At 37.3% G+C, this 19984-nt stretch overlaps 1 protein-coding gene across 1 annotated transcript in view; it reads right to left on the bottom strand.

Annotated features, from left to right (window-relative positions):
- Nucleotides 1-1509: 1509 nt before the first annotated feature.
- SLC24A4 (solute carrier family 24 member 4) overlaps nucleotides 1510-19984 on the bottom strand; it is a gene marked incomplete at both ends in the record, with an annotated part of 79626 nt that continues 61151 nt past the window's right edge. The window contains 7 exons of the mRNA XM_079536816.1: nucleotides 1510-1662; nucleotides 3368-3433; nucleotides 4112-4224; nucleotides 5933-6047; nucleotides 8239-8405; nucleotides 17927-18071; nucleotides 19536-19705. Coding sequence (XP_079392942.1) covers nucleotides 1510-1662; nucleotides 3368-3433; nucleotides 4112-4224; nucleotides 5933-6047; nucleotides 8239-8405; nucleotides 17927-18071; nucleotides 19536-19705 — 929 coding nt within the window. The remainder of the gene's footprint in view (nucleotides 1663-3367; nucleotides 3434-4111; nucleotides 4225-5932; nucleotides 6048-8238; nucleotides 8406-17926; nucleotides 18072-19535; nucleotides 19706-19984) is intronic.

Raw genomic sequence — 19984 nt, 5'->3', positions numbered from 1 at the left:
CTTAAGTGCAAAATATTAATATATTTAAAAATGTATCAACTTTTAGTTGATAGATTTGTTTTGGTTTATAAACATTAAAAAATTAAAAAAATCTATGTATAAAGTTAACTGTGCTTCTTTAGAAGATCTTTCACTCATATACAGCTTCAAAGTTTAGTAGCAATGCAAAATATGCACACTGTCTTTGTGATTTGCAGTCTTATGACTACTGAAACGTGGAATGTTACCTATTGTTTTTAATAGTCTGGGCCAGATCCTGCTGTCATTTACATCAGCTATTCCTTATATCGGGTTTATACTAGTGGACAGGATACCAAAATCTGGCTTCTACTGGGGCTTGAAAAGAAGTACACCATATTTCAAATCTGTATACAATCAAATCAAGGATCATGGTCTCCTGATAGACTCTTTTATCTCTCTATATCTTATCTGCAATACTGAGTGTCAGACACCCATCTTCATTAAGCTTCTGGAAATATATAAAGAATGGAGAATGCATCAGATTCTTGACTAATGAAGTAAGCTTACTTCCCTCAATAATCAAATTAAATTAAATCATAACCAAGGTGGGTTTTATTGTCAGACAATCTGGTTTATGTCTGGATTCTATCCTCAACTGACAGCAATAATTGATAGTTACTCAGCACCCAGTTGATTTTATTTGCTTAGTTTCTTCTACTTACAAATGAGCTTATGAGGGCCAACGCAAAATGTCTGTCATGGTGTAATATTCCACCAATTTTTGTTTATATTTACATATACAGCATTACTCATTAATGATAAAACAGATTTTTCAAGTATGAAGTTCTGCATGTAATTCTCTTTTTCACTATGCAGACAGTCAAACTTATAGTGTGCATCATCAGAAGTGATACAACATACAACCATTTCCTCTTCTTTCTCTGCCACACTGTTCATCTTCTTTGAAAAGAATGATAAATATTCAACACTGCCATCAAAAACTGTCACTGCAGTTTCTCTATAAGCAGAGCACTTGAAGGGGGAAATGATGTCCTCAACAGTGCATGCCTAATATGTACCTTGGACTTTCTGGTCCTATAGTTGAGATATTTTGACAAAGCCAAGAAAAGTTCTGAACTCGCCTCCTTTCCTTCCATGGAAAGTAAATGTCAAAAGCAAAAGAACTATAAAGATTTTTGTCCAGTCTTCTTGTTAGCCTTGTTGGTAGTGTTTGATTGTCTGCAAAAGGAGAATGAAAACAACAACAGAAAGTCCCATAAGTGGGGACATTTGAGAGTACCACGTAAAGTCCACACCTCTTCATGACTGAGCAGCAATATCCAAAGAGGAGTTAAATGCTTTGGTTGCCTTGAGCTAGCATGTTACAAGAAAGGTATGCTTTCCTTCCACGTAGGTAAAAGTGCTTGGTAGCTGATGAAGCAGGAATGACACTCAAATTACTGATGGAAGGAAGGTAGAAATGTGAAATGTCTCCTGTCATTTACAGCACAGGTAATCAGAAGCGCAGTCTCTCTCCTTAACAGTTGCTTAAAGTCCTTCTCGGCACATAGGGAGGTTGACAAAGGTGAAGACATTAAACTCTATCAATATAGAGAAACACAGGAAAACAGCATAAAGAAACAACACGTAGATGCCTAATTTCTTGTCAAGTTTCCATTTATTTACATGGATCCCAAACACCTGCAAGCAAACAAAGTGTTAGTTAATTAAGCCTCAAAGGAGACTTCTAGAAACAATTATAAGCTGAAAATGACAATGATCTCTTCAATTAGAGATCCTGGACCAAGATAAAAACATATATTCTTGGCATTTTAGAGATTTTAAAAAGGCAAAATATTCCTTTTTTTAAATAAGAATGTAAGAACCCAATCCAATAACTCAAACTCTGGCCTTACTCTCACTTGCCTGAAGAATCCTTTACAAAACATTAAATGGACCCACTTCAAGGCCACTTGAGAAGTTCATCATGTAACAGAGAAACAAAACAGGCCCCTGGGTGCTCTGTTTCAGGGCATACTGCATTTTCAGTACATCAGGCACATTCTAGTTAGGCAGCATTAATTCCCTGCTTCATTATGAACTAGGGAATACACTGAATATGCTTCTCCCTCCAACGTTCTGTTGTACACCCTTTACATCCCAGTTGAACACAAGCATCTAACATTCACTCTTTCAACAGCTCTAGAAGAGTTTCTTTGACACTTTACTCAGCTCCTGAACTAGGAAGAATTACAAGCAGTAAAGCAATTAAATTCACATGAAGGCTCCTATTTTCAATGGTGCTATGAGTTTCTGCACTGATTTTTGCTATGGGAAGATCTGGGGGAATTAGGGTATCCAGTAGAAAAAATCATGACAGTAGATGGTTTGAACTCAGATGATATTGCTGCAAAGATTCTTTTTAGAAATCCCTGAGTTTCTAGCATAGTAACATTTGCGTAATCCTCCCATGTATTCAGAAGTGCTGGTTACCAATACTCATGCAGCAGTATCAGATACAAGTGTCTAAAGAACTTTGTTGCTCCACAGGCACCGTGCAGCATGGCACAACTGGAGATAGGAAAAGTAAAGAACAGGCTCCCACAGCTTATATTAGCAGATGCACTAGGAAGTTAATGGCAAAGTGAACAGATCTGGACATCCTATCATTTAAGACATGCACAGGTGATGTGAAGTTTGCTAAAATCTAGCCGTGCAAGAGTGTAGCATCTCCAGTGATGATCCCCTCCTTTAAAAGGGTCTCCGCAGGCAGTGAAAGATATAAGTGGGTATTTTTATACCTTTGGGATTTGATTCTTTCCACAGATGGCTCTCTGGGAGTCAGCAGGATCACAGTACCCTAAGTACCAGCAAAACTGACTTTTGAAGCAGAACTACTGTTTCACCTTAACAAGTCAGTATTATAAAGGTGAGTTGTACTTTACATGCCTATTCAACATCCTGAGGTTCACAGCCCTCACAGACCAGTCATCGTTAAGGTTCTGGTAACAGTGCATTGTTAGTCTAGGCTGGTTTGAAAATCAGAGATGGGAGGATGAAAAAAAGGGAGGAAGCATACCTGGGTCTTCCCCAGCACAGAGTACAGACAGACCTAGGGTATGCAGCTGGACACAGGACCAGAGGAATACTGAAATCAAAGGGATCTATACACTTCTAGCAACTCTTCTGCACCAAATGTCAGATTTCAGTCCTGCCACTGGAAGACAATGGCAGTTATTCTAACTCATGGCATTACTATAAGAATAGTACTTTAAAAGAATCAATACTTTGGGGATGATGAGTACTTCCAGTTTTTCCTTGTAGAGTACGTGAATTAAATACCTGATAATTATTTTGCAATCAGAATAGTCTGAAGAGTCACATTCAGAAATACACTAATACTTACAGTCAGTGCCACCGATCCTAGTAAAAGTGCAACTGAATAGACCAGTCCTTTACTGTTTATCTTAACCTGTGTGAATTAAACAGAGAATAATTCTTTAAATCACCCAGAATATGAAAACTTTGTTTTAGAGATCAGAAATAAATTTACTGATTCATGGTAGTCCACCTTCTGCCTCGAACTGTGACTGACTGACTTCTTCTAAACTATGCAAATCCACAACAGATTTAAAATGGAGAATGGGAATGTTAAGGATTTAAAGCAAATGTGTAAGGAATCCCAATTCTAAAAAAAGAAAATAGCACGTATAATGGATTTCAAGTTAAAAGATCCTCATGAGAGAAAGAGATGTTACTTTCTAGTAGTTTCTAGATGTTGTTATTGTTATCTTACAAAAATACTAAGGTACAGGGAGACAGATATGCTTGAAGTTGTGCAGTGAGAAAATGACAGTGCCATGAAAGATATATATGGCCTTATTATCTGATACAGATTGTAATGTACTCCATTTGACAATGCAATTGGGAATTAATTGCAGTTGGTGGAAGGAGCATTGCTCCTGTAACTCCTGGCAAAAAAAAACCAAACACAACACCTTATTTAGTAACCAATAAAATGCTAGCACTTGCTTTGTTAAATCAGTTTTTATTTGCATGCTTTCTTTTTAGGATATGATGGTGATTTTTTTGTTTGTTTTGTTTTAAATAGAGAAAAGGAAAACATTAGAAATACGCTCAGTATACATACAGTTGATCCATAATCAATTGCCATGGTCTGCAAACCCCACGGAACACCAAGGCCCACCAGAATGTCAAATACATTACTTCCTATTGTGTTGGATACTGCCATGTCACCAAGGCCTGCAAAGAAAAAGCAAATTTCAGGTGAAAAAAAGAATAGAATGAGTACTCTGTATCCAGAGGAAATTAAAGAGGACTGATTGGCATTGATCCAAGTCCTCTTGGACTGGCTAGGGCATGTGAGGCAAGGAGACAATATTCATAATTGGAAATTATATTTAACGTTGGCTGACATCTCATTCTGCACCAGTTCTAAGGAAGGCAGAATCCTCTTCCTCTGCTACTTCTCTTTAAGGACCAGCCTTACTACTGAGACACTTCTACAAAATGCATACCAAGAAAGAAGAGGAACTCTCATGTATGGGACAAACCCTGCAAATAGTCAGAGCACACAGAGCAGAGACAGACACTCCCAGATCACAAATACAGTCTTTACTTAAAGGGAAAAAGAAATATTTCAATCCACTTCTATGGCAGTACCCCTCTCTACTCTTTAGATATTTGTCTGCAATCTGCCTTGTAGCCATTTTTCTTGATTCCAAGTACTGCAAAAATGTGTCCTTCAATGAGAACACATGCTTTTCCACAAGCTACCACTTAGCTTCACTTTCAGAGGAAACAATCCTTAGAGAAGGTTTGCCAAACATTAAGGAAGAATTAATCTTAAGCAGCCGTCTATTCATTTAAAAACATGTTTTCCTTCTGTTCCTTCAAAAATCTGTTTTCTTGGTACTACATATGGAAAGCTAATCTAGTCAGAAGGCAGTTCCATAAGAATCTTGAATACTTCTATGAGACTCAATGCTTTTATGAGATTTTTCCTGCACACAACAGATAATATAAGCTGGAGAATGAAGTATCTTAATTCTTAATTCTTTTTAATCAAGCAACATTTAAGAGCACTACTTCTATCTCAAAGGTGGTACATTTGGGTGCTTAACATCATTTCAGAACCCCTGCTGTTTGCCCAATTATGTGTTCTGGAGATCTCATTATCTGGAGAAAAAAAAAGAAAACAACAAAACACTGCAGGGATTGGAGTAGTGAAAAAGAGTAAAATCAGGACAGGTTCTTATTCTACTGCAGTAGAGGAGATCATACTTTCAGGTGAATGTTTTTCAACAACAGGAAGGCATGTGGCTACAGACATTTCTCAAAAAAGGAAATGTAAAAAACTTTCTCAGAATGTTAAAGATACATGAAAAAAAATTAAAATTTCAACTGAAAACTCAATGATGACATAACCAATATTAATCTAAAACCTCTTCCAGTGCTACTTTTCATACATTCCAAAGGGAAGGAGATTTGCCTTTTGATGAGAAGTGTGCTTGGAGCAACACCGTTTTTGCTAGATCATCTTAGACTACTTCACTTCCCCGGGTTCAATAAATCTTCTAGAAATCAATACAAGTTCTATATGGAACAGTGCTGATTAGCATAGATTTCTCAATAAAATTTTGTAATAGCTGATATTTCAGTTTTGTCTACTACTTCTATCTTTTTATTCAGACTGACACAGAGCATGCATGAAATATCTAACTGTCAAATGCCCATCTGGAATGCTAGGCTGTGCCCAGTTCCAGTGAGTAAAAGGTAACAGGACAGGGAAGATGTTTTGGCACACAGTACTTAGCAAAGTGTTCTGTTTTTTCATCTGGGCTCTGAAACAGTACAAATAAAAATAATTAAAAATAACAAAATTGCACTGAAGAAGCAAATCGTAGAGCATGCAGGTAGGACCACAGGTATCCTTTTGCAGATACAGTACCTTGTCTTGCAACTATTAAGCTGGCCATGCAGTCTGGGACGCTTGTTCCTGCAGCTAGGAAAGTAATGCCCATGATCACATCTGGAATCCCAAGGGTGTATCCAATCACAGTCACCTGAACGGTAAGGAAAGGAGATAAACCTGTCAGATTTGGAAAGTCTCCTCAATCCAATACCACTGTAGCATACTCTGATCTCTGGTGTAGATCCTCGAAGAATTAGACTCAAAATCCATGTCTGCAAATGAAGTAATGTGGAATAACTAGCCTAAAATCAACCTTGTGAAAAAAAAAAAAGTACCTTGGACATAGACTTCAACATTTCTGAGCAAACAGTAAACTCCACTTTCTGTACTTCTAAGAGGACGTACTGATCTTTTAAAGAGAAGCACAGACATGGACTCAATCTGTGGTTTTGTTTTTATTTTATATCCAATAATAGCAAGATTGTTATTGCTTCTTTTTGAAAAAGGATTGGAATCAATTTATAACACGATGCAGTGTCAGAGACATAAGGAAATTATTATATTCCAGCACATGAAGAAGGAAACTCCTTTTCAAGTTTTTCAAATAACTCCTGATATAATCCCAAAGTGAGCAGCTCTGACTATATTTTCTCCTGAGAGGCCAGATGCAGCTTTACAACTATTAAGGGAAGAGCTGTAGCTTGTAGCAGAACTCTTGGAAAGGACAGGGAATGTTATTTAACTGGAACAACCAAAAAAGGCTGAAAAAAGGTGAAGAGAAAAAAAAAACACCAACGGGCAACTGAGCATGCAAAAGAAACAGCCCTGTGAGAGTGAGAAGACCAAAGCAGGAAGACAGCTCCTTCCTTGCAGAGAATACCAAGGGTGAGAGTCTTCAAGTTTCTGTGCTGTCTTCTTGAAATAGCTTGTCAGCCTCATGCATAAGGAAGACTGGACCCTTTGCCAAGGAAAAGGTGTACTTCAGAAACCCACTCACAAACCTTCGTATTCTCAAAGGCAAGTTGTAGCTCAGAAATAGGAGGAGGCACGATTCTCCTGTTGTAAATGGTAATACTATAAGGCCTGGCAGCATCTTAAAAAAAGAGGTGTTGCAGCCTTGGAGAGCATGTCTTGTCTGTGAAGGGACATCTACAAATGGAACCAAGGTGCAGAGCATGGTCTGACAAAGGACATATGGTATGAAATGAATGTGTAGTTTTGGCACTGTTATACCAGGCAGAATGAGTGGCTGGCATATGGATCTCTCAACCTTCAGAGACGGGAATTACTTTATAGTGCAAAACATTATGTATCAAGTGTGTATTAAAAACAGAAGGAAGCATAAATATAAAGCAAATGTCTGACACATTTGGAGAAGGTATGAATGTTCTCCACCCAAAAAATATTTTACAAATAAGTTCAATAACAAAAAGTCTTCCATATATACAACTATAAGAGTATACATATGGCTATGACTGTGTATGTAGCATATACAGCTATATATTCTCCAGAACAAAACAAGATGACTACTTCTTCACTGTATTTTCCTTTAAAAAGAAAACTGATCACAGAATTCTTCGGCAGCACATCCTACTTATCTTCTAGCTACAGGTATAAACAGCTGTGTGGGTTTGCATCTTTTAGTGCAGAAAAAGGTAACCTTCTATATTTTAAAAGTATAGTTCCCACCACAGAAACTAGACGAGGAGCTCTTCTATTCACTTAATATCACTTTAAATTCACTTAACTCTGACTGAAAATGTGAACTTGATAACCTGAAAGAGGGTAAAAAGAAAACACAAACCTATTTAATACTTCCAGTAAATGTGCTCCTAAATTGATCACAATTTACAGATCTACACCTGATACACCGCTTCTCAAAAAAAGGGTAAATGGAAACATGTAAGAAAGTATGATATGAAGTATAACAGTCTTTCTCTAAGACTTATTCGACTCTACTTGAGGAGGTTTATAGCACTTCAAATTTTGCCATCCATCTGCCTCTTATACATGTTTGTTTCAGTATCAGACCATACCACCCAATTTCTAAAGGTATCTAAGAATAGCTGTTAAGAACTGAATACTTTCATTTAAATTCCCTTTCTTTAGTAGGATGTGAATGACAACATTATTTGAAAATCAACTTGTATTGGGCACTATACAGTAAAGGACCAATAATTTGTGCAGAAAAGAGTAGCAGAAAGATATAATTTTAATAATTAAGAGTATAAACTGAAAAGACAACACTATGATTACATGTCTTTAACAAATACACAAAATCTATGACCTATTTTGAGATTCCAATTTTACTCTCTATGGCGGATTTTGCTACATGGACTTACCATCCACACCATAAAGTAGGAGAACAAGGCAATCCAGAGGGTGGATAAGATGAATGTGAACATAAACCAGCTCTCCCAGCGGGGTTTGCTGCAGTTTGGAATGGTGCAAAAGAGCACGAATATCAATGGCCATGTCAAGATCCATTTAATTTTATTCATTTTTCCTTCTGCAGGACAAAAACAAAGGAAAAAACTAGTTTAATTTTTTTCATTAGTATCACAGGCCCAGACCTCTTTGAACACAGCAGATGACAAGATCTCAGAAGGCTGGGTACGACTGTGCACGTCAGCACATTTTCCAGCATACCTTTTATCTATGCTTGCTCTCTCTTTGCACTCTCAAGCAAATTCTGCCCTTGCATGCACATCCAGAATCTTAATGCTAAGCCTGCCAAAGTGTACGTAAATCCAAGTAGGATTTACAAGGATTTAAAAGCGTGGCTGCTTTTATAACCAAAATGAATGTTCCGATCTATTGCACTTTCAAATACCTGCATTACTATTAATCCAGAAGCAAAATTAAACAAACAAACAACAAAACAATATTTTAAAAAGAAGATGGAAAACCTTGTAGTTCAAATAACCTGCGGTTTACATGCAGCAACAGAAAATACGTGCAGACCCAACCTGTGAACATGATAAACTGCTTTCACATAACCAAATGTGGACACTTGGGCAGAACTTCAACCTAGGCCTTACGAGATGCAGATTTGTTAACTCTCTCCAGTTGCACATAATTCCACCCTGGGTTAGTCTCCTTATCCTCTGTAAAGAAGACATTTTCTAATTTTTCAACAGAAGTGAAGTTGTTTAAGAAAAATCCTAAAGGGTAGGTAATAATCAGGGAAAACACCCATCAGTTTCACAAAAATTTTCTTTCTTCAACAACGCTGTAAGTTAGGACTTGTTCAATGCAAGTTTTTTTGTCAGTGAATTCAACTCTACCAACGTGTACCAGACACAAATATATCAAACATTAAACCTTTGAAAATTAATAACACTTTCGCAATTTATGAGATTTCTTAATAGTTGTCCAAATGCAAGTCCTCATTCATTTACCTAGATACATATCCTATTGCTAAGTTAGAGATCAGCTCCTTAAGATTTCCTTGTGGATTCTAAGATGCCATTAACCATTGACTGTTTGGCTATTTATTCCCTTTTAGCCTGTGGCCATGGAACTTCTAATGCAAAAAAGGTACTAAAGTCTCCTCATCCAACCCTACTTCTACATTTTTACCATGACTCTGTGAATGTAACACAGATTTTACAGTCTGTAATACAGACTTTTTACACCCTAGTTTCATGTACCATTACACAAGTTTTAACAACGCTAATTTTTCTGTTCTGTCCAGAAAAAGAAATGACACTTTTTAGCTCATGACTCACTAACTTTCTTAATGAGGCTGTAAATATCCTATGGCATTTTATACCTCCTCCTGTTCAATTTGTTTTGGTTTGGATCATTAGAAGATTCCTGCTGGTTAATTTGTGCTCTGTATACCCATGCTGCTAAGCCTAGGTCATAATCACACAAGTCAGTATGGCCCAGGCGGATAATTTCCTCAGTAAAAATTCCAAATGCAGGGTGTGTGGGTGACTGTTTGACAGCAAAAAATTACGGATCCGATTCTGTTCTGATGTTGGCTAAATCTGAGCGACTTCATTGGTGCTACACATAGGGGATTCAGGCTCATTTGTCTTTCAAATAACATAAAAAAAAAAACAAAATTGCCTGTGGAACAAATAGGGAATAAACAGATGCTCTCAGCCTCTGTTGGAGAATATCTTGTCACAGATCCTACCTATAATGTACTGAATTATTTAAACAAATGCTTAACTGTGAGAATGGCAGGGCCTTACCGCTGGCATTGCTATGCTTGCTCAGGTCCAGGAAAACAGAAATGTTGGTGGAGAACTACCTGTCTTCCTTGTATCTTACTAGCGATGCTCTATCCACAAAAAAGCTTGGGATAAACTGCATTGTACAGCCACACAGTTCATGAGGTGATGTTTGTATTCATCACATATCAAGCAGGCTTGAGATTTTAGGGACTAGAAACAGCAATTTTGGGTTTTGCTGGGTTTTGTTGGCCACTTGCAGTTAAGAATAATTCTGAACTTTTATACTGTCTTTTATACTGGCTGCTCTTTTATAAACTTTTATATAAAGCCTTAAATGTACCTAGCCTTAGTTCTCCATCTCTTATTACATCGGGTCTTGGAACTAGTGTGGCACTCAGTGCTAAAGAAGTCTTATGCTTTTAAGCTGTAACTTGGTGGGTTAGCAAGAATGTAGTGCATTTAGCAGCAACTTCAGTAAAGTGCAACCTCCTTTCCTTCGGATCCTGATGCTTTCATTCACGTCACCTGGCTAAACTGAATACAAAAACATCCAGGTTGAAAAGTTAAGTTCTTTTAAAACTACTTACTGTGCTGCTCTTTCTTTTTTTTTTTGGTTTGTTTGTTTGTTTTTTGTTGTTTTTTTTTTTTGACTGCTCACTCTAGAATAACTAAACGTCAAATTGTTTTATGATTATTGTTTAGCTTCCTAGTATATCTGCAAGGAAGAAAAATTTTCATCCTCATTAAGCCTATTATTCAATACATAGCTGTTCTGTAAAAGTACACCAACAGCTCTATTACAGGATGTTAGCTCAGCTGTTTTACAAGCAGTACCAGCTACTCCTACTTCCAGCTAATGAGAGAATACTGCTTTATTATAGAAGGCAACATCATTATAGAAGAGCCTATTTACAATGTTTCTAAAAATGCATTAAGAGAGAGCCCTACAGCAAAGAGTCCTTCATTAAATCTCAGAATATTTCTGGGCTTATCATCTTTCCAGATGTTCTCAGCATTGATCACAAGAACTATTTTCATATACATACAGAGTACTGTTGAAAGAAGTCAAAAAAACACCTTGCAGCACTGATAGGAAAGGAATATTTTCCTTAAGGCACAATGGAAAGTGACTTTCTGTAGGAAAAACACTATCCTATTTAGAACATTCACATAGAGTGGAGATGCACTTTGCACAAAAGCATGAAATTACACTTGTGTTTGCATTCAGATCAGGTTTTCAGATCTTAAATAAATCTCTCAACACTTCCCATTTACTGTCTTTTGGTTTGCAAGGCAGAGCAGCCCTGGGTCACACCAATGAAATTCCACTGACATATAACTAGAGGTACACACCTAAATAATGATGAGCAATTTAGTCCATGGGACCACACTACAGCTAGCCTCAAAGATAACTTCCAAATGCTTATAGTGTAGATAATCTCAGTCAATAAGCCGCATGAAAAACATTCATTGAGTTTAGACAGACTCCAACTTGGTCTTCCCTTTAAAAGAATAGGAATCTAGCACAGACCACAGCTTCACACATTGACTACTGCAGAACATGTCTTCAGAAAACTGGAATGCCTACAGCTTTCAAAGGGAAAAAAGTATTTTCTAAAGGCAATTTAGTAGTTGTATGATCTAAAAGAAAAGTTACAACATCCCTGAAAAACATGAATCTAATTGGCATACAGGAATTTCATGGTTATATTGATACGAATCCCTTCACATTTATAACTGAAGGTAACTTGAAAGATAGAAAAGGTTTTCCCTAAGTTTACGTGTAAAACAAGGAAGGTTTCCTGGAGTTTCCTTCTATTTTTCTGTTTCTTTGTTTGTTTGTTTTAATTATTTTGACACCAGTAAATTTACAACAACAATAAGGCATTTAATGGCCAGTCCAGGACATGTATGCTGTACTTCATAATTTTTTAATTACTTTTTTTTCTTTTTTTAATCTTTGTACATCTCTCTACCATTTACCATTAATAAAAAATGAACAAACATGTTTTTCCCCGAGTGAAAAGTGATTTTCGAATCACCTGTCTCCTGGGTCCTAATTAGGCTTTATATTAGAGATAATATTTACACTCACATATCATTAGCAACATTAATTCAAATCTTGACCTGAAATTGTGTTATGAGTAGCATACACACCTCCACATGGGAACTTGACAACAATTCAGACAGTGAGTATATTACTGCTAGAAAGTTCTGCGATTTATCAGAATTTAGACTGACTGGAAAAATTTAATATATGTAAATTAGCCAATGTGAGAGCTTAATTAATTCCTGAGCATTTCCAAAATACATCAGAGGAACATCAGTTTTTGCCCAAGTATGGGACTAGCACTGAAGCAATGAGAAGAGATGTAACAAAAAGAAAAACAAAATTCCATCAGAATTATTTTCCACTGAAAAATGCCTCTGTTGTGAAATTAAAAATCATAAGTAAATCTAAGTAAATGCTTTTAAATTTGCCATTAGGAAAATTAACACAGAAACCACCCCTCAGACCTCTTGGAAACTGCTGATTCTCCAAGTTCTCCAAGTTTCTCTAGGAACTGTGGAAGCAAGAGACTCTCTCCATTAATGCACTACTGCCAGCCTATGCAGCAGATAGAAAGGGATCCAAGAAGGCCTAGCCTTTGTCAGCCTTCCAACTGGGCAGCTGATATGCTAAAACACTGCTATTTCAATTCTTCTGCAACAGTGCTTTGGAAACAATTTTTTTTCCTCTGAAATATACTGAGGTTTTACTTCTCACCCTCATTCAAAACAGACTGTTTTCCATTAAGACTTCTCTCAGAAGTTTCATTTTCCAGAATGCAAGTTCCAAATTCCAGACCATAAGATCAGTCTCAAATAACCCACATTTCTATTCTCAGTCTGTACCTTTGCCACTCCTTGCATGTTCAGATGTATTCCTATACTTTTCTCTTAAAGACACATCTTTGGTGTACTGGGAACTGGTACACCTGAAAAATGACTTTGCACCATTTGCAGAACCAAGCTTTACTCTCATAGTACTAGTACTAGTACTATGTAAACTATAGGTTTACATAGGACAATATTCAACAAAAATTAAAAGTAACTGAGCAGGGTGATCACTATATATTGTTTGACTTAGTTGGATTTTGGTATAATTTAGTTTTATGTTTTTACTGTGCCAACTACTTTATCAATGTTTTTAAAGGGAGAAGTGGGATTCACAGAATTGTTCTTCTTTTCCCTTTCAAAATGATGAGCAAACATAATTACTTTAGTTACTAAATTAAACATGCACCTATTATTCTGCCAATTTCTCCTGTATTTCTTCCTACATAGAACACATTAGCTGCTCTCCTGGAATACTTTTTCTAGTTTAGTTTTATACAAAAGGAGTCTGCTTCATGAGCTCCAAGAATACAGTTCAAATCAAAAGGCAATATATGTGAAAACCAGTGAGATCTGCCTCAAAAGAACTTGTGCAATAAAATTCTATGGTAGATGTGCTATTACACAGACATTATGTAAGAGGAAACTTTCCCAAAAATGCATTTTAGAATACAGCAGTTAAGTCCTGGTCTGAAATATCTTCTTGGAAGAACTTCTCTCATTCCTTAAGTTGAAAATAGCAAAAGACCATCAGGTTAGTAGGACCTAAATTTGTCTCATTCTTCCCCAGATTTCTTCATACAGTCATGGTTGGATTTAGAATATTGGGGTAGATGAACATTTGCTTTGACTGAGTACAAATACTCTCTACAATTTTAGTAGACATAGTTAATTCATTTTTGATTCTGTTCAATATGTTGTGTTCATACTTTGGATCCATACAAAAATGAACAGGATTGGTAATCTACTTTACTACTATTTTATTTTAGCTTCAGGAATTAATATTCCTGTTCTAGCTAACACCATAATGACTTATGTAAAGCATCATTGGTCCAATCCTGCAAGAGATGGAATTCTTCACTTCTGTGAAATCAGTAAGAGCTGAGAATACTTTGTGTTTTAAAGGATCTTGAACATGTGACAATGAATGAGATTTAAGCATCCATTAAGAGCTGCACAGAAATGGTTTTCTGAGTCTGGGCTCTAAAACATTACTGAGCTATTCATGGGCTTTTACACATCATTTTGTTGTTAACATATGCCTGCTCAATTTCATCCTGCTTTATTCTAATCCTTTTTTACCCCCCTAAAGTCTAAGACCTGTTTCCAAACAAGTGTACAGTAACAGAACAGTACAACATCAAATCAGCCTTTGTCTCAAAGGATAACTAATGGTTATGTCAATAAAGGAATTCCCCTTCCAAAGAGAACATTTATACCCGCAGAGAAACAAGAGACAAAGGCTGTTTTGCATGATGACATGTACTTTCCATAAAAACTACATACTGTATCCTGTTCCAAGACAGGCCTGAACCACACCCTGAGGCTGAATATCTTGGAATGTCTGACATATGGAATCTAGGCTAGAGATGAGATACAACTATTTTCATGCAAAAATGTTTTCCTCTATTTCTGCGTGCTAAAGCCCTCCTTTTATTACTAAGCATCACTAAGGGGATAAAGGAGAACAATAAGTAAATCTTACAGATGGCAAATGATACCTGGCATTACTTAAAGATGATGCATTTAAACTTTTTTCTTTTTTTTTTTTTTTTTAATTTCAGAAAAAAAAGTGTTCTTGCAAAAGAATGCAGAACATACAATTTGAGGGAGGGAAGCCAAACTCCAAAATAGGCTAAAATAGATGACTTAAGAAAACAGAAAATAAAGGGTTGGGACACTTTATAGCCACTTCGCAGTTGCAGTTCTTTAAAAAATCGGAGTGAGTTTTCTACTTATCACACCGCAAGCAGTTGACTTGGAAAGTCCATTCAGTGCTTATTCTTTGTAGAGCTCTTTGTGGTAGTTAAAGAATAGCTTGAAAATACATAAAAAGAAAAATAGAGGGGATTTTGGGAAATTGTCTGCAAAACTACCTTTTCCCTAAAGGCAGTTTCAAACAACAGGATTTTTTTTAGGCTACTGATTGTGTCACAGCACTTGAACAACAAAGAATGATACTGTTTATATTTTCCCTAAAGTTATTTGAAATGTACTTTTGAAAGTAAAAATATAAGAATTTTCCCTCAGAATATAATCACAGAATCATAGAATTTCCCTTCTGGGAAGTGAACCATGAGAATCACTGAGTCCGACCGCTGGCTCCACACGCTATCACTCAAAACCCAAATCATATTTCCGAGACTGCTGTCCAAACACTCCTTGAACTCTGGCAGCTCGGGGCTGCGCCCACTGCCCTGAGGAACCTGTTGCACGCCCACCACTCTCTGGTGCAGAACCTTCTCCTATCACCCAACCTGGCCCTCCCCTGGCACAGCTCCATGCCATTCCCTCAGGTCCTGTCACCGTCACAGAGAGCAGAGCTCAGCGCTGCCCCTCTGCTTCCCATGAGGAGCCGCAGCCGCCATGACGCCTCCGCTCAGCCTGCACTGGCCCTATGGCTGCCAGGGCACACTGCTGGCTCAAACTCAGCTTGCATCTACCGCAACTCCCAGATCCTTTTCTGTGAGGCTGCGCTCCAGGCTCTCATAGCCCGATTTGTACACACAGCCAGGGTAGGCCCATTCTAGGTGCACAGTCTGGCACTGGCTCTTGTTAAGCTTCAAGTGATTTGTGTTTGCCCAACCCTTTAATTAGACACTGTCTTTCAGCAAGGCCTCCCTACCTTCTAGGGAGTCAATAGCACCTCCTAACCCAGTATCATCTGCAAACATCCTTAATATGCATGACTATTGTGTTCCCTGAAGAGAATGGGCACTAAAATGGAGTCCTGGAGATCCCCATTAGTGACTGGCCACCAGTCTCACATAACCCTTTTACTATAACCCTTTGAGCCTAATCCATTAGTCAACTGTTCATCCATCATGCTGTGTACTTGGTTAGCTATATACTGGACATTTTGATAATGAGAGACACCATCAAAGACTTTGCTGAAATCCAAAAAGATCACATTTACTAGCTTCCCTCATCAACCAGAAAGATGACTTTGTCATTAAAGAAAGCAAGGTAGTTATGCAGGACTTTTCTGTCATAAACCCACGAGGGCCATGACCAATGATTGCACTGTCTTTCAAGTGTTTTCCAATAACTCCAAGAATAATCTTCTCCATAATTTTAACAGGCACTGAAGTGAACAGTTGAGTAGTGATGATTATAGATCATCATCTTCAGACAGTAGAGGAATAACAATACCTGAAAACAATGGTAAGGATTCAAGTGATGTTAATGCCATTAACATTTTTATGCAAACTCCGAATACACAATGAACCTTTGCTCCATTCTTGTAAAACTGAATCATCAGTGTTTCCACTGTGGCTTGTTACACTTAATTTTCTTGAGGACTTTCTCAAAAATGCAGAAAAACTGCATTAAGAGAAGATCAATGACATAAGTCTCAACATGCTTCTTGTTCCAAACCTTTACTCAATTATGCATGTCATGCACTTAGGAAGCTCCACTCCAAAGTGTGTTTTTTATTCAAAGAGATGTTGTCTGAATCTTGAACAAATCAAAACATGGCAATTTGATCCCCAGGTAATGTTTGCCAGAATGTTAAGAATTCTGCACTGTCTTGGAATGTAAAAATAAATGCACAATTGTGCAGTCCAATTAAAACTTGCTGAAAAACACTTGATAAAAACACCTCTGTTAAAAAATCTTTGCCAACACATGCATTCAAAACTGCATTTTTAAGATGCTTTGGTTTTGTTTTTTTGCAAAAGTGTATTGCTGACTTGGATCCACCTATTTTACCATGCGGTAAAAAGTTTTTTTTATGCTCTCATTGATTATCAGGAGCACAGTTAATGAGCCCATCAGTAGTGAATGAGTTTGTTTCCGCCCTTTAACCTCAGTAAAAGCCTGTAACTGCTGAATGCAAGAAGATCCTCTAAGAGAACCCAGAACAGTAACACATTAAAACATAGTTTTATCCAATCTTCACATAGCTTGCTTCATTATTTGCTAAGTCACAAATATCTCTTTTAAACTGATGGCAAGTGAAGCAATGGAATCTTAAAGAAATTAGAACTAAGATAAATGGAAAATTCTTCCTTCTTTGTTTCTGTGCAATATTCATCTATACTGCGAAATCTTGGGGTTAAACACTAAGTGTGTGAGAGATTACTAGTGACTACATATTTGTGATAGCTGATCAAATCTCTGCTGTCTAATCTCCAAAACATATGAGGGGGACTCAATCTGTAATGTGCTATGGGCATCAGCATTGTGAGGTTGGTTATATATAGCCCTTCACACCAGTTTCTAAAAAATTTCAAAAGCTTTTTCAAAAGTTATTAGACACTGCCATTTTAAGAACTTTAAAATATTCAAAAGCATTAAAGATTATTTTTCCTTCTAAACCCTCCTTACTCTTTGTCTAAGACTCCTCTAGAGTCACTATACCAAGTTATAACATATTTATATACCCAGCTGCCTCTGAACTTGTAATTTCCACCAGAGCAGTATTAAGAGTTCACTTCAGAATTGCAATGCAGTCTTTGCCTGGCTGTTGTGTCAAATTTTTGAACATAAACCTACCTTACTTGCTTTCTCTTCACCTCTGGCAAATCAGGACTTCAATGGTGCATGATGGTTGGAAAACACATCCCTAAGATCTGCTTTTGGTCATGTAGCCTCCATATTTTACTGTCATGAAATCCAACCTCTAGACAGTCAAATCATATCCTTTCCTCTTCTTATTCCCACATATATTGTCTATTCCTACAACCCGGTGTTTAGCATTTTAATTCGCTTGTTTTCTTGCCGTAAGCATCTGGAAGTTTACCTGGCAATGAAAATGGAGACAGATTATCCTGTTCATTTTCCTCCTCTTGGTTCACCACAGGAATGTTCCCATTTTCAATATTCTGATGTCTCCCATTCTGAAGTGGTTTGCTCGAGCCATTTGCAGATTGGATTAACCGCTGGCGCTGCACAGTATTGAAGACAAAACTGCTGTAAGTTTCATTCTTGACTTTTTTACACCTTGGTTTTGTGAACTGTCCAGCTCAAGTCATGTGAGCCATGATGTTTCTCCACAAAGCCTTCCTTTGCCAGCAACAAGCAAATCTGTCTGAGGTCTATCTGTTTGTATGAGATCAGTGTTGACCACACACCCCAAAATTAGTGGCATGAGTACTGCAAGCCACGATCAACAAAGTTTTGAATCTTTTCTTACACACCACATCCCCATTTCTTGTCATAAATATAGGTACTACAATACTATTTCAAAAGCAAGATTAACTTGTGGTGTCCTTGTTCAAGCACGTAAAATCTCACAAAGCTCATACGTTGCCCCTACAGACAGTTACATTCAAAATACACAGTGAGAGTATATATCAGTATATATACTACTTACTATGCTGGAGAATGTGAAATGTAACAATAATTTCCTACTCTTGTATTAAAAAAATAATAATTTACTTTGTTAGGTGAGATAACAGAGTTGATAAATGCCATCTTTTTAATGACAAACTGCTGCACCTTCATATAAACTCCTCTGATTTATCTGGAAAAATAAAGTAACTGAATGACATGCAAAAGAAATCTAGTATTAAAACACAATAATTAAAATAGAGAAAATTCTGCAAAGCTTTGGCAGTGAGACTACATAATAATATAGATTCAAAATGCCCTGATATAGAGAATGTTTTCTGCAGATGTTGAGCAGCTAGCAAGCATCAGCTCTCTGGGCACATATACATTAAGAAGTATTTATTTCTGATAAATGAATTGCTCTAAAGAAATGCTTTTACGGAGACAGCTGCTACTTCATGTCCTATCTGATCTTTCCCCTGTTAACTGTATTTCATGCAAGGTCACAACAGTGTCATTTGGCCAGTCCTGTCACTTCAGCTGCATGCAGGGTATGAAACAAGCAATACACAGTGGTGACAAGGCTTTAATTAAGAGCTAACCAAAACTGTTCAGAGCAAATCCTCTCACGAAAGGATTTTAGTGCATTTTCATTTTGAGTCAATGACTATAGTGAAGATTACAAAGGCAAGCAAACATCTGTTGTGCTCCTGATGTACTGCTCCTAAAAGAGTTCTCACAGACTTTTAATTTGCCTGCCCGCTATTCTTTCTTATCTTGATCACTTTTCTAATGGTCAAAAAGAATTCTTCTGCAGATAAAATCCAAATAGTGCATACACACACACTGAAAAAACATCTGGCAGGAAGAGAAGGGAATCTCTCCTTGGTGACTGCCCTTCTACTAAGACAGACAGCATAACCAACTGGGAACTCACCTTCAGTTCTGCTGTGACGTAGGTTATTGCAGAAAGTTCTAGCCCATACCCAGAAACATGGTAGAAGCTCAATTCCATAATCACTATGACTATGGCAACCCCTCTGCCTCACAGATACTTACTGTTTTCGTAACAAACCTACCTCATTAATTATAATTCGGCTTGCCATCCGCATTCTGGTACGTGGTCCAAACTTATTCGTGATCATAATCCTTAACCCAGCTTCAGGGAACCGGTATTTGGGCGGACTGGAGCAGATGATCTCATCCACCATCACAACACTGTTTTTGCCATACTGCTGCACACCCTTCACTAATGACCACAAATGGACAGAGTTAGTTGTAAGATCCACTCTTCCCATTGCCCGAATTTGTTCTCTTCAGGCACGGATTAACACTAAAGTGAATATGTGAATTTTTCAGTGACTTTCCTGCAATATTTCTGCAGCCTGGTGAACTTGTTCATCAGTGTTGCATCTCATTGAGACCACATGATGAAAAGTGATTTCACTCCAGTAAGGCAGCCACCAACATGCTGTCAGATGCCCACTACTGATGTAGCACCATTTTATTTTATTTTTCCATGGCTTTG

Source organism: Tetrao urogallus (assembly GCF_951394365.1).
Source record: "Tetrao urogallus genome assembly, chromosome: 6".
Taxonomy (NCBI): domain Eukaryota; kingdom Metazoa; phylum Chordata; class Aves; order Galliformes; family Phasianidae; genus Tetrao; species Tetrao urogallus.
This window is presented reverse-complemented; position numbering and strand designations above follow the sequence as displayed.